The sequence below is a fragment of the Harpia harpyja genome, chromosome 18, assembly GCF_026419915.1.
Source record: "Harpia harpyja isolate bHarHar1 chromosome 18, bHarHar1 primary haplotype, whole genome shotgun sequence".
Lineage (NCBI taxonomy): Eukaryota > Metazoa > Chordata > Aves > Accipitriformes > Accipitridae > Harpia > Harpia harpyja.
In genome coordinates this window covers 17,328,369-17,343,725 of record NC_068957.1, presented here as the reverse complement: position 1 = coordinate 17,343,725, position 15,357 = coordinate 17,328,369, and the positions used below count along the sequence as shown (strand labels likewise).

General features: G+C 48.5%; 1 protein-coding gene across 1 annotated transcript in view; it reads left to right on the top strand.

Moving 5' to 3' along the window:
- Nucleotides 1–15,357, top strand: part of GPC3 (glypican 3) — a 153,869-nt gene that overhangs the window by 98,292 nt on the left and 40,220 nt on the right. The window contains exon 6 of the mRNA XM_052814038.1: nucleotides 8,974–9,094. Within this exon, the coding sequence (XP_052669998.1) occupies nucleotides 8,974–9,094 (121 nt within the window). The remainder of the gene's footprint in view (nucleotides 1–8,973; nucleotides 9,095–15,357) is intronic.

Sequence of the window (15,357 nt, the reverse complement as noted above, 5' to 3'; positions counted from 1 at the left end):
AGACTACCCATATTCCTGTGGATTGGCAGCCGGGGCTCGAGGGAGACACCTTGCGATTCCTATAGCAATATGAGGTGCCCATCCTAGGGATAGATTAGGAAGCACCTGCTGAAGCTGCTAAAAACTTTGCAGCATCAGGTGAAGACCAGGAGAGAGTGATGGTTGGGTGGATGCCATGTTTCCATGTGTTTCTGTGTCTGGTGCTGCGCAGACGATGGATAAAACTGCTCAGGCATTGCTGTGTCGGTGAGCTCGGCGTGAGCATCCATATGGGCATGTCTGGGCTTTGGTGGTGTTCTGCAGGGTTTGTGGCTATTTACCTCTCACATCTTTAATGCAGTACTCCAGTGTTAATTAAGTTAGAGAGGAGCCCTACTGGTTTATTCGTTTCCTGACCTCTCTGTCATGACAAAATTTGCTAGTTACTCTAAGCCCTTTTCCTATAACATGTTAAATCAAGCCTGGAATAGTAACTTCCCAGCCCCTTGCCAATGCACTCAAGTACTAGATAATACTGACAATGTGTATCCTACTATTTGACACAAACGGTCCCTTCTGCACCCTACGCTCCTCCTCTTGTGGTTCTTCTGAATCAGTATTTACTCTGTCCTGTTTATCCCAGTGCTTTGTTATCAGCAGAGAGTGAACATGTCCCTCCTCCCTGCGGACTGGACATGCACAATGCCTTTCCACTGGTCTCATTTCCCAGTTTGAGCCTTGAACCATCCTCTGTTTCCTCCTTGCCCTTAACTCCCTCTGCCCTGGTTGAACATGGCGCATTTGTCTGGGACTCTGTTGCGATGCAGCTGGCTGGAGTATTTTATTGTGCTTTTCTCCTGATACAACGAACCGTTTCAGTGCAGTCCTGTGCGGACTCTACTTTGCTTGTCATGGTGATCGAGGTCTGACTCTGAGCTGTGTTCTTGTTTCATCCCTGGCTCTGAGATTTCCCACCAATGCAGCAGGGTTATGCATGCAGCGGGTGCGCTCCTTGCCTGGTGCAGCCCCTTGCAAACCCCCTGAAATTAAGAGCTCTGAGGACCTGCTTGACTGAGGGCTTTCTACGCCTTGGCTTGCGGTGGGGATGACATGCAATGTGCTCTGCTGATGGGTCAGCATCACTCATCCTGCTTTGTGTATTCTAGCATTTTTAATATGATTCATCCCTCATTTTCTTTTACTGAGTCTTACTTTGTGGTCCTTTGTCCATGTCATTTACTTCTCCAGGTTGGATCATCTAATGGTAAGAATTCATCCTCCTTCCTGAGGTTTGATCTGTGGGTTAACAGTTTGATCATCATCCCTTGTGTGGATTTAGGACATGGTGCCTTGAAATAACAGCTTGCAAACAGTGGCAACCATACAAGGAAGGTTGATTTTTCTGGTCATGCAGAGCAGTGCCTGTGTCTTTTGCTGTGCTGTTGCTGCGTGGTTGAAGAACATAAGCCAAAGTGGGAAGAAAAAATAAAAGGCAACACATTACTGCTTTTCACACTTTTCAAAGTGTGCAAAAACATATCGTGCTTTTATGGGATGCCACAAAGGTTTGCAGCAAAAGCCACACGTGGCACATTCCGCCACTTACGAAGAGCTTGTTTGAGGGGTCATGGTGCTCAGGTGTTCGTGGTAGCTGGGGACCAGACCTGCTGGATCTCCCTCTGTCTCTGTGCATCCCTGTGCACCTCTTTGCAGCTTTCCTGGGCTCAACTAATTGACAAGCACTTCCCTGAGATAGCAGAGGGCTGGACATGTAGGCAGGGTGGGTGTGCAACAGCTTAAACCTGCCTAAGTGAGGGTTGCCATCATGTCCTTCCTTGCCTCTGTTTGTCTACATGCCCCATCCTCCCACCTGCCCTCACGCTGGTGGTGGTGGGTGGTGAGAAGATGTTGACCAGCCTCTCTTATCCTTATCTCCATCCAGAGAAAACCCAGAGGGTGATTCTTATCACTGAAGTCCTGACTGAATAATTAGCTCATTTAAAGACTTCAGCTTAAGTCAAGTGGGTGTTGAGATATCAAACTCTTCTCAGTTTCTATGGGAGTTAGGCGTCTGAATCTCAAAGGTGATTTGAGCCTTATATATAGTATCAGGGTTTTGCAGCATTTAATACTAAAAGCCTATTAAAATCTAGATTCTCAGAGTTTAATAATCTGCTTACATGACTATACTCCTTTCAAGCTGTTCTGAATAGAATGACAGCAACATTTGCCCGCTGCAAAACTTGTAAGTACATCAAGTATTACTGTTAGATACTGCAATTTCCAAATTTCTCAAGACAAACTTGTACATTAATCTAAATCACCCGCATAACTCTTGTTCTCTTTACACCAATTCCAAATTAAAATATTTTTAGCACCTTGCCAGATTCTCTTCTTCAAGCTAAAAGTCTCAGATTTCCCTGCTGTTGCCAATGGACTGTGGTTTGTTTTAATCATACAAATCATAAACAATGAAAGCACAATTGGAAGCAAGAGAGAAAAATGAGATTCTGTAATTGGAACAAAGGAAATTCCATGCCAGCAATAACCCTTTAGTTCATGAAGGGTTTGGTTATTTCTGGCAGTGCTGCAAAATATCTGATACAATGGAGTCCCCAAAGAGGGAAGCTGTATAACTTTTCAAGCACATAAAACACAGTTTTGTAGCAAATGTAAGCTATAATGAAAGGATAGTAGGCAAATTCAGTGGGTTATTGAGTGGCCATAATTGTTTCCAGAGTATTTCAGAAATGAAGGTCATGAATCTTCCTCTATGAAGCCTGCTGCTTGGTCTCAGGTTTAGCCAATTTTTCCATAATCTATTTGTCTTGAACTTTACCCAGATGAAGTGAGAATGGAGAGGGACTTCAGGCTGTCCTTTTATGCTACAAACTCCCATTGTTTTGCCATGAATATTACAGTTTTTGCTGTTCCTTCTTAAAGTCCCATCTCCCAGAACCAGGTGATTACCTGAGACTTCAGGTTTATGACCGAACTAACATCTGCAGCACGCTTACCGGCTGTAGTGCATTGCGTAGGGTGGTTGGGAAGAGGCAGCACTCCCCTTTGGCAGGGAACTGATACAGCAGGACTCTTACGGTAGTGAGACCAGGCTGCAAGGTGTCGATATTTGGAAATCCAGCAGAAAATGGTTCCTTTTTATTTAGGTGAGAATGCTCCCCGCTGAGAGCGTTGGATCCTCCTGGTTCTTTTTGAAGAAGCTTGCTCAGAGCTGCTGGTGGTGTAAATTGACTGCGGCATTGCGAGCTCTGCAATGACTGCAAGCACTCGCTGCAAGCAAGCAGCCGAGTGCACGTTGCAAGCCGGGAAGGTGCCGGAGAGCCGGAGAGCCCACCTCCCTCCTGCCACCCGCACCTCCACTTGACAGAGGCCTGCGTATGGTCAAGGGATGGTGGGACCATGCACCCCGTATGAAAGGAGAGAGCTGGGGTGGACCTGCACTTGCCTGGCCCGCAACCCACAGCCAGCCCGTGTCTGGGCTGGGGTGATTGGTATGATTGACCAGATATCTCTGGACAGTCTCTCTTTAGAGAGGAAACTATCAGGGAGAGAAGTTACCACCTCTTCTTGGAGGCTTACGGGCTCATCCAGGAGTTACTCCCTGTCTGCAGGGCAGGATGAGTGGGTTGGAAGCAGCTCTTCCAGCCTTTTGGCTCTTGCCGCTCGCACCGCTGAGGTTGTCCCACAAACCTGAAAGGCAGCAGGGCCAGGGAGAGTAAAATGTTGACATTGCCACTGCACCCACCTTTACTGACCCATGAAAACCGGCTGGAGATAAGACTTGGGTTCCTGCCAGGAGTGCATGAGAGAAGCTTTTCTTTCCTGTCTCCCCTTTTTTGTATCTTTTTGCCTCCTGTGTGGTGAGGGCTCAGTGTCACCAGCCCACATGGCCTGTAGTAAGTCATGTCTTGAAATGCAGAGCAGCTTCAGGGGATTGCGGGTGCTGGAAATGCTGGTCTCTCAAGCCTGGTTATTAAGTCCTGTGCAATGAAACCTCTTCTCCTGTATTGTAGTCCTGCCTTGTAGCAGTCTGTGTTGTATTTGTCCCCGATCCGCTCCCTCAAACAAGTCTGATTCAGTGAACAGAGATAGTAGAGGAAGAGCCTGCAAGGGATAAACGCTGTTTAAAATGTGGAGCTGCATTTGAATAAAGACTTTGCAACTGGAAGGCAGGCATAAATTAATTGTTATTTGTATGACAAACTTACTTTCCTTTTTCTAAAAGGTGTAATTCTTTATGTTTGCCTTACAGGATTACTTTCTCTAAATCACACGTCAGGCATTGCAGTAACTCATCTCTAAGCCTAGCATGGCCAAGCAGGATGAACACACATTTTACATTCATTGCCATATATTTAAATTACATTTGTCATCTTGTCTTCCTTGCTCTGAAATGAAAGCCTGGAAAGAGCTGCATTTGGACTGGAATGATCAAACATTCACAGGGGAGACATTTGTGGATGGTGGGAAGGAAAGGAGGGGAAAATCTCTTAATTTTACTGCATGCTTTAGCATTTATGGCTGGTGGATGAGAAGGAGCAGGAAGGGTCTGTAGTTGTGCTATCCTCACAGAAGACCTCAGATCATGAGTGTTTTCATCAGGTGTTGTCTTTAAAGTAATTTTTAGTGAGGGCTGCTTATCAGCACATTTTACAATGTGACATTTGTCTTTGGAAAATACCATGTCCCCAGCAAGAGCCCATACCCAGGGAGCCCAGGCAAGGAGATGCTGCTGACTGACGTCAAGACACATCAAAGAGGAAAGTATTTTGGGCTTTGCTTATGAAGTGGAAGCCAGATAATGCTCATGTTGCAACACTGATACCCCTTCAGCGCAGGGACCCCCAGGGACCATGGGGTGGCCTTTAACCACTGTGCTTATTTGCTGTTCAATGCCGATACCACCGTAGTAGAGGTATGTGATGGGTTTCGTGGAGTGACACAAGTGTCCTGCAGAAGGGGGTGTTTTATTGGCATATGTTGAAAGCAGCTGGAGATGGCTCTGAGATTTCTCCTTTTCTGCACTGTGGCTGGAGTACATGGGAGGAAGGTGACACTTTGGCTTTGCTTTGCAGTGGGACCTGCGAGCCCACCAGCCCTGGAGCAGCTTGGTGGGACACAGGGGAGCCTGCATGGGGACTGCCCTGGGAGCCCCCTGCCCTCCAGCCCGGCGGGGGCTGCAAAGGCATCTCTCTGCCATATTAAGACCTGGCTGTTTGGCCCAGGCTGCAGGGAGGGGTGCCAGCTGCCTTTTCCAGCTTTTCTGGCATTTCAGGAATGCCCATCCCTCACTGAAGCTACATTTCAAAGTCTTTAACCCTTTGGATGGCTGCATCCCGCATGCCTGAATGCGTGCCACCCCGGTCCTGGTGCTGGGGCAGAGAGGGGCGCAGCCGAGGAGGAGCTGGTGTCCCCCTGGAGCTGGTGTACCCCTCGTACCTGAGCACACCAGGAGGTCTCGGCTTAGCAGCGCAGGGGCCGTGTGTCCTGAAGCGCCCGAGCCATGCAGGAGCACGCCTCTGGCCGTTGGGATGCAGCGTGTCCCCGTGCATCTGCTGCTTTGCGATTCGTGCTCAAAGATGTGCAGCTTGCTGCTTCAAATGACTGGTGTAATGATGCAAATGGTTCATTTTGGGCCTAGTACGTACCCTTGTACCTGGCCAGGGGGGAAGCACTAGGCGGTGGCTCTCTGCTTCTCCAGCATCACTGTTTTAGGGAGAGATCCCTCTGCAAGTGCTTTCAGGTTTGCTTCCTTCTCTGGTAGACTTGTCCCCCTGGGGAGGGTGATCTGAGGTCCTCATCACCCCAGCAGAGCCTTCTGGAGAACAATTTCAGTCTTTGGACATGTAGTTCCAGTGTACTACTGCCGTAGTACTGCGTTCTTCCCTCCTGTATGACATTGTGTAGGCTACAGAAATCCTCTCTGGCAGTCGTTGCGTGGATTTCAGAAGAAACACCCACTCAAACCCAAGCTGTTGAGTTTCTTTGTATAAAACTGTTTAGGAAAGAGATTGTATTAATTTAGGTATGCACCAAATGGGCTTGGTTCTGCTCTTGCTAAAACCTGTGGGAGATTTATCCTGCTAGTTAAATCTCTTAAACCACAGGAGACTTTTTAGCAATGTACTTTAAAGTTCCATCAGTGTTTTAAATTAGATTTACAGTGACATCAAAAATGGTAATTTCTTTGGCATCCAAAAAGTCATGTGTCTTGTGGATGTTTATGTTCGGTTGCCAGATGTGTTTGTTAGGTTGGCACGGTGGCATTAAGTGACTATGTGACAAATAAGCAGCAGGTTTAATGGTTCGCTGCTCCCAATGCCTTATCCCCCTGCAAAAAGTGAAGCCCAAGTATTTGCAGAGCCGGGCAGGTCTGTGCTTGCGGCAGCAGCCTCTTCCCACGAGATGGTGCTCGGAGCCTGCGGTCCCACCGGCCGTCTGTGCCAGGGAACCAGACCTCCTGGGCATGGGCTGCTGCAGGCTGGGATCCAGCCTGGCGCTCTCTGGCCCCACTTCTCCCAGTCACTTAGCTTTCAGCCTACAACAAGCCTCTAATTGCATGTGTAGGTGCTTTGCTGAACTGGGAGCTATTGCGTCTCAGGTATAGCTGCGTTTTGTACTTCCCAGGATAATGCCACTATTAAAAAAAAAAAAAAAAAAGTGCGTTTTGCAACAGGTTGAGTCCTAACGGGAGGCCCCAGCATGGGGAAAGGTGTCTGGGTGGAGAACATTGCTGCTGGAGCGGGTACGGTACACCTGAGCAGCACCGTGCTGCAGCTGAAGCGCTGCGTGGTGGTTTGACTGGGCAGGCAACTGCCCCAGTGTTGAGGAGCTGGTGGGGCCTGGGAGACCCCAGCTGATGTCTCTGCTTTGCAGGGACACTTCTCCTGTACCTGGACAAGCTGTTTATGCCTGGAAACAGGAATATACACAGGCGTGTGCTCCTCTGTTAGAGGCACAAACACCTCCTTTCTCCCATCCTTCTTTGTCTGTCATTTCTTTCAGTGAAGCATCTTGTGGGGTCGTCAGCCCTGAGCTGAGCTGTGTATGGGGAGTGCCCAGCACTGGGGACCTGTACATATAACTCCTGCTCTGAAAAAGCCTTGGAGTGGAAATCAGCCTCAGTCCTGTATTTTAAATGATGAGAATGTTTTGATCAGGGGCAGATTCCTGCTGCACCAGTATAAACCTGGGGTTGCCTTTGCCTCCCCACATATCTGAGTTGGTCTCATTCCTAATTTAGAGTTGAAGTGGGGCCAACCCCCTGGGTATCCCCAAAACCCTCAGTGTGCCCTGACAGCTGTTCTGGCTGAATGTCCCCATGCCTCTTGCTTTCTCCCCCAGTAAAGCATCCTCCCCGAGCTGGCCCCACGATCCTTCCCGTCTCCCTCCCCTCCTTTAAATCCCTGCTGAAGTCCCACTTCCTCCGCAAAGCCTCTGTGAAATGGGCCGACTGTCATCGCCTGAGCTCGCCCGGCAGCGTGGGGATGAAGGATTAGTGGGCAGCAGAGCGGGGAACTGGCAGACGGGGAGACAGTCAGTGGGGCTGGTGCTGGGAGTTGGGTAAGGACGTGATGTGTAGGAGATGAATCGCAGAAAGGAATATTCGTCGTGTTTACCCACGGCACCGGAAAAACAGACGTACAGCAGAGCAGACTGATGCTTGGCGTTATCTCAGCGATCTCGCTTTTGTAGGCTGTGCCGGGGTTTGGCAGCGTGCGCTCAGGCTGTCAGCTCTTGGAGAGGAGGACTTGTTTTGTGCTTGTAGAGTACCACGGCCTGTCATTGGGGCTGCAATGAACACCAACAACCCACAGCTCAAGAAGGCACCAGTGTGCTCTGTGCCACTGCTGTGGCTGCCAGCAGTCAGCGGTGGCAGCCGCTCGCTCTGGTCCTGAAGCCAAGTCTGAGGTTGGTGTGGACGCGCTTGTCTCGCGTCCTGAGCATCATGAGCTGCTACCCAGGTAGCGAGTGTAGAAACGTGTTCCTCCAAAGGCAAGCATGCAGCGGTCCCTCTGTCCCTCTTCTCCTCACTTTTATCGCTCTGATAAACTTTGCCATTCCATACATTTGCAGCAGTGGATTTATATTTCTTTCCTAATCGCTGATGAGAAAGCTGAGCGCAGGCTTCACCGCCCTCCTCTGCAGAGCTGCCCTGGCAGCTCAGGGAGGGTCCCTGTGGAGAGCTGCATCTGGAGATCTTTCCGCCAGCTCTTAATCTGCTTTACGGGTGCTTTACTGACTCGCATGGTACCTGTGTAAATTGAGATATCGTGTGGTGCAGAGCCCAGCACCGTACCAAAGTCAAGGTATGTTCTGTCTAAGCAGTTACTTTGATCCCCAAGGCTGGATCTCATCAAAGACTGAAATCAAGATTGTTTGACAACACCTATTTTCCATTAGCAATGTTGACAGCATTAATTATATTCTGATGCTTTAATTCTTTATTATTGAAATCACACATCAGTGATAGTCATTATTTTGCAAGGGGGTTGATGTTATGCTAATCAGCTTGCAGTTAACTGGGTCATCCCACTCATTTTTTTTGGCTGTGGGTACAACACTACCGCTCTTGTACTGGAGTCTCTGTGGTCTGCCAAGATTTATTTTAAACAAACACGAGCAAGCCAGAATTTCTGAGCCAGCTTTTTTAGGGCTCTTGGGTGCAAGTTATGTGAAAATATTTATCCCTGTTGTATACTGTTTAATGTCTTCCTTGGTTACTAATGGACTGGAAAGGACTTCATTGTCCTCAAGTGATACAAGTACATCATCTTGCTGCTTTGCAAAGAGAGAGCAGAAATGTTTATGGGAATCGTCTGCCTTTTCTTTGTCATTATTAACTGTCTTGCACTCTCTGTTTTGGAAGGGGCTGGTGCTTATCTTGGGATTTCTTTTGTTTGTACTGAACTTTAAAGATCTCCTGTATATTAGCCCATCACGTCATGGTCTCCTCTGTTCTCACTCCCACAGGTACAGTCCCCAGATCACAAGGAACGGAGCAAAAGCTCAGCCTGGCAACCATGAGGTGAAGATGAAAGGTCCCGAGCCAGTGATCAGCCAGATTATTGACAAGCTGAAACACATCAACCAGGTTTGTTGCAGGCATGCCAGCAGGGATGGCTCCAGAGTGGGCGGTTTCCAAATCAGTTTGGCCTCCCCCACGCTTTCTTTGGGCTCAGCCAGACAACCCGGGGCACCTCCATCTTCAGCAGCTGTGTGTAGAGCCAGTGCCACCTCAGCCCCGCACGGTACCAGGCTCACGGGGCACGTGTGGCAGGTCCTGATTCATGCACGCTGGCGTGGTGCTCCGTGGGTGCAGCAGGAGCTGCAGGGCACGTGCATTGCAGCCCTCCGGGGCTCAGCCTGCGCCCGGGCGATGCGTGGATGCATCCCTGCCGTGCGCTTCTGCTGGGCATCCGTCCCCTGCACAGTGGAGGACTGGGAAAGACGGAGCTGCCGTGGTGACCCCGAGCACGAGGTGCTGACAGGGGTTTACGTGGCACGTGCCTGATGTCCCCGCTGGTCGGAGGAGTCCCCTTTGGCATTGCTTGTGGCTGGCGGGGGGGGTCACTTGTTTTTTTGCTGTGTCTCCCTGGATGTTCACTCCCAGTCACTACCGGGGCAAGTTGCAGTTGAATGGGGAAATGGCAGAGCTGGATGAGACCCTTTCCACTGGGGAGGGAGCTTCCTTCCCACGGTCTCAGGCCTGGCATCCTGGCTGGGACAAGCAGTATCTTGTCTCTACCCATCATGCCAGGCCAGGTTAGGTCTATGAACAAGCCCTACTGCTGCCAAGGGATTAGGTGGCATCTCTGCGCGGCGTTCAGCTTGCGATTGTTAACCTCCCAGAGCTCTTCTGCAGCGTTGCCTCGGGCCAGCTGGGTTGGAGTCTGCCTCTGGACTCTGCTCTCCTCTCTGTGTCATTGAGTAACTCATAGAGGGGATGTTTTTCAGTAGACTGGTAGCTTGGACCTCTCTACTTTCCAGGGACACAGTATTGGGACCTCGCAGGGCAAATACTCGGGCAGTAATGCTGTCTGTTAATACAGCTGCGCTGCCCAGTCTCTCCTGAGAGAGCTCTTGCTGGTAGGGACCTTGTTCAGGGTCACTTCGGCACGAGGCTTTGGGCAGCGGAGGGTTCCTGGGGTTAAGCCCAGCTTTGCTTCCCGGCCGGGTGGGCTGCGAGGGCTGCTCTGTGTGGAGTTGCTGGCTTAGCGACTTTTCTGCTAACCTCTGCTTTCCTGCTCCCACGACTGCCAGGGACTGTTTTCATAGCAGTTCCCGGTTTAACCCCTGCGCCCTCCGACACAGGCACGCCTCGTTAGGTGCTGTCTGGGAGCGGGATGCAGCAAGGGATTCGGGGTCCCGGGAGCACCCCGCCATGCGGGAGCCGACGTGGGCAGCGGCAGCGCAGCCCGCTCTGCCTTCCCGCATGCCTCCCTGCGCCGAGCTGTGCCATCTGCCAACAGCCCATAATTATTAAAAGGGGAGGGGGGGGAGAAAAATAGCATAATCAGCTCCCTATTAAACGGGGTAGAGGGCAGGCTTCAACCTGCAGGTGATAATGATATTTTGCCGTTCACAGTGAGAAAGTCGCACTGAACAAAACATGGTTATTAGTGTACTTGAAACTGCTGACATAAAGTGGTTGTGAAATGCTGGCTGCCAGATTGGGTCAAGTTAGGTCTTTGCTGAACAGTTCAGGCTGCTGAGGAGCGGAGATCTGTGGAACGAGAGACCCTGGGTAAACATCGCCGGGCTGAACTCGGCTGTTTGCAGCAGCAAAGTGTCTTTGTCAGCTGCTGCTTGGAGAAAAATAGCAGTAAAGGAATGAATATGGTCAGCTCAGTCATGATGTCTTATAGTGCTTCCCCTCGTTGGCTTGCAGTATGTGATTGGAACGTGTTATGGGGGGCAGGTGAGTTGTTTTGGTTTAAATGGCATAAATGTAAGAGTCTGAAAAATATCGAACCCTCTTGTAAGCTTGTGTTTGAGGAAGAGGGGTAACTGAGAATAAAGTCAGGAGAAAATGGGAAGTGATTTGTGAAAATTAGTTATGAACCTAGCTATTCCTGTGGAGGGTCTGTAGTCTATGGTAAGTGGCTTATATACCGGAAAAGTAACTGCGGAGGTTACTTAAATTTGGGATTTGGGGTGTCAGAGCTCACCATCACACTTATTTTCTTGGCCTACCGGAGTTTTGTGCTCTCCTTCACATCTGGAATGCATCTTGAATGCCGAAGAATAGGAAATGCGGAAGGAGCAGCAGCTCTGGATGAATTACAGTTGTGTTTTTTAGGTGTTGGCTTCAGGTCTGGCAAGCAGTGGGGACTCGCGGGCTGGGGAGGGGTGAAAATCTCCTTAGCCACCAACCTCAAGCCAACAGTAGCTTTTAAGGGGTTTAAACATTCAGAGTCTTTTTGGAGAAAAGAGCATCTTTTCGAGTGTTTGTAGTGCTCGGAGCTGTAAACTGGATTCTCCATGTGACTACCGGTAAATTGTGAATCTAGTACCATACGATGACTTCCTCTCAGTGAGTTGTATTAGAGATGCAGCTTGGATCTTGTGGATGTGGGTAGATTCAGGAACCATGCTAGTTGGTGCAGTTTTTGTAGAGTTCCACAGCTTTTACTTTTACTTGTAGATTTTTGCTAATGTCTGTAATTTGCTGATGACTTGGCTTCGATTTATTCCAGGCTGCTCACGCTGCTGAGAAATGTGTGTTCTTTCAGCAGTATGCCACATTTTCGAGCTTGCTTGAGTTTGGTGAATGTGTTGTGTGCGGAAATGGTGCTTGCTCATTAGTTCATGTCTTCTCAAACTGAATCTGGATAAGTGCACGCATACATATATATATGTGTATATATATGTGTATATATATGAGAAATTCCCATCAGACTTCTGCAGTTTGAAATGAGAATGGTGTTTATGCATTAGAACAAAATCCATGGGGACTGAAAGGAGTATAGAAAACCTAACCCAGAGAGAAGGGGAAGTAAAAGTTTGCCAGATAGTATTAGTTTGGTTCAAGCACCTTTTTTCAAGATAAAATAAATAAATGAATAAAGCGTGGCCGCCTGAGTAGTGTGCTGTCTCAAGTCAGTCCTTTCTGGATGAGTGCCTACTCATCACATCAAGACTCCAGACCATTTTTGTTTCACCCGAACGTGTGATTGTGGGTGGTGCTATTTTTCATGTGTTGTTGGGCGAGATGGTTTATTATTGCCATATTGGAAGTAAGGATTTTTTTTTTTTTTTCAGTTCTGTTAGATGTCTACCAAGTTTTGATTTGAGTTATTTTTGCTGTGTGCCCAGAGGCAACAACAGCCCATCCATAAATATTAGCATTGTTATCTCAGCTGGGAGGCCAAAGGTCACCTTCAGGAAAATGAGTTGGAATTTGTTCCTAACTTTTATTTCCCAGAGTGGATGGGGTCTGTTTCTAGCTAGAAGGGTTTTCACGCATCCCACACACGAAACTATATTGAAACTGAAAGGTTATTCAGTGTCAGCACAAGGTCTTGCTCAGGTTTTTTTGTGAGTTGGTAGCATCCCTAGGCAAAAAGCAGCGTGCGAGGTGAGCTATTTCCTCTGCTCACTCAATTTTTCTCCCACCATGGGGACGTTCGGATGGCTGGGAGATGGGGACAAGCTTCAAGTTTTAACAGGTATGCACGGAGGTGGGAGCCGTGGTGTCCCATGTCCTGGGCGCTGTGCCACGCTGGTGACCTCCTATTGATCCTCTTCCTCCAAGAAAGGCTCTGGAGAGCAGACCTGAGTGATGCTGGTGTGAGGATGCAGCAAAGATGGAGACTGCGGGTACCAAATCCGCCGATGTGACACTCTTGGTCCTCCCTCCTGTCCCTCTCTGTCCCGAGCTGACTTGTGTGCTCTCTGCAGTGCTTACGGGGCTCTGACACTGTTGCAGCCGATGCTCTACCCCATCCTTACTGCACTTACCTGTTTAAGCTTGTGCCCAGTTCCGATCCTTTTTTATGCTTAGATAAATCCTGGTGTTTATCACAGGACCATCTCTAGGAGGAAGAGCACAATTTTGGAAGAAAAGGGGGGGAAAACCCCACCAAAAATGAATAATAAAACCCATAAAAGGAAACTTAACTGGGGGAGATGTGTCTTTACAAGATTGAAGGGCCTGGAAACATATTGTACATTTCCAGACACTCGAGTTAAGGGCTCATTTAGAATATTTCAGATATACTGGAGTTTGACAGTTCTTTGGTTTCCACATCAAACAATCTGTAATTTATTGCCCTGTATAGGGACTGTGTTTTTATCATACTGCATATTCTCTAGCCAGAAATCTAACTACTATATAAGCTCTTGAAAAAATAAACCCTTTGGGGATTGGAATCCAGGCAATATGCTTTCACAGACCCTGAGAAACCCGCTTTGATTTATTTCCTTGGAAATAAGGGGAACACACAATTTCTTGGAGTATTACAGCTGTTTGCCCAAGCAGGATCTCGCCGCCTTTCTTCACGTGCTCAGTGTAAAGGCCCGGGTCCTGCGGCGAGCCCCATGTGAAAGAGCTTCGCGTTGCTCTTCGTGGGGTTTACAGGAGGATGAGAACAAAATTTAGAAGTTTTACAAGGCAGTAAAACACGGAGCTCTAGCTGGAAGGACAAAAAAAAAAAAGGAGGCCCAGAGGTGCGAATGACCGAAGACAAAATAGAGTTGAAGTTTGCAAAAAAGCATGCCCCGGCATTTAAATAGCCGTGTTTGAAGCTGGTTTGATCAACCAATATGTCCTATATTTGTTTGTAGGTTTAATGGGCTGTTTCCCTGCGGCCTGGCTGCTGGGAGAGGGCGTGGCGGAGGTCACCCAGAAGTTAATTTGGAAAGAGGCCAAAAGGCCACAACTTGATTGAATCAAATGTAAACAAAATAGGCCTGGGAACAGCGCAATGCCCTCGTGCCCGAGTATCTCTCGACCCCTTTGCTCAAAATACAGAGTATGGCGGAGCGTCGGGGACCGGCGAAGGGGCTTTAACCCCTGAGTCGGGGGACGATGCTCGGGGCGGCAGAGGGTCGGATCCGCACCCTGCTCGGAGCACGCGGGGAACCTGCGGAAGGTCTGCCCGGACGGTGCGGACGGTGCTCTCCGGGCACGGGGCGGCTCGGGGCGGCCGCGGGTGCTCCCGCGGGAGACGTGGGGTCCCGGGGAGCCGCCTCGCCAGACCCCGTCCCGGGTGGCTCAAAGCGGGGAAAACTATAAAGCTTATTATGGGAGACCCTGGGGAGCTGGGGATTTTTCAGGAATATATTTCCCCTTCTCAGAAAAATCTGTGACGTTGACGGATTTGGTGGAATCGCATATCTCTGTGGCCTGCTAGGCTTTGTGAGGTTTAGTATTCCCACTGTATTTTAATTCCCCGGCCAGATGAAGCAGCATAATAATTAGAAAAATGCACAAACTGCCAGATCGTTAAATAACGTGATGGACAACGCTTATCACTTGAAAATACAATATTTAAATTGCACCAAAGCAAGTCGCTTTTGGCCAATTTTCCACTTTTAATAAGTTAACACTGCAATGTCTGAAGCGCCGTATATGTGTAATATAATTTATCAAGTCCTCAAAAGAAATGTTAATAAACACAATAATTACTTGGACACGCCTTTTGTTCAACATTATTAAACAGTTTGTAACAATTAAAATATTAAAACCACATGTTGTTGAAAGTAACCAGACATTGCAATTATTTCTTACTGAGGCTATTAAATAAAATGACAGAAGATTTTTATTTTAATGATAAATGCATTTTGGAATGGATCAGCTAATTCTTCTTTTACTACACAAAATAATCTATAGCTCCACCAAGTCTAGGCCTGGTATTTAAAGACTAACTCCATCCTCCTTTTGAGCCGTGCCTTGGCTCTCGTTAACACGCCGGGTAAATGCTCTCTGACTCTGTATGCAAGCAGCAATTACAGGATTTTGCCAGGCCAGTTAAATCAGGGGAAGTGTGACCCTCTGTAACAAGAACATAATTAAATTTGAATGTATCTGACTGTCGGGTTGCTTTTTAAACCCAAACCCCTCCTTCCCCTCTTCAGTAAGAGCCGACGTTTGCCCACGCCAGCTATCACCCATCCAGACCCTATCTGCAAACGTCCCAGCTTTATCGGGTTTGTTGTGGGAACACTGTATCTGCAGGTCACCCGAAATAGGTTTTCTTTAACAGCCGGAGATTAATTTGACCCGGTGTGTTTGCATGCGTGTTTTTAAACAGAGGTGTAATCTGGGCTGTGTTTGCTGAAGTTTCTTGCCTGTTTTACCTATGGTCTTGCATGACACAGAGGAGCGGAAGGGGTGCGCTGGTAAGCCCCACG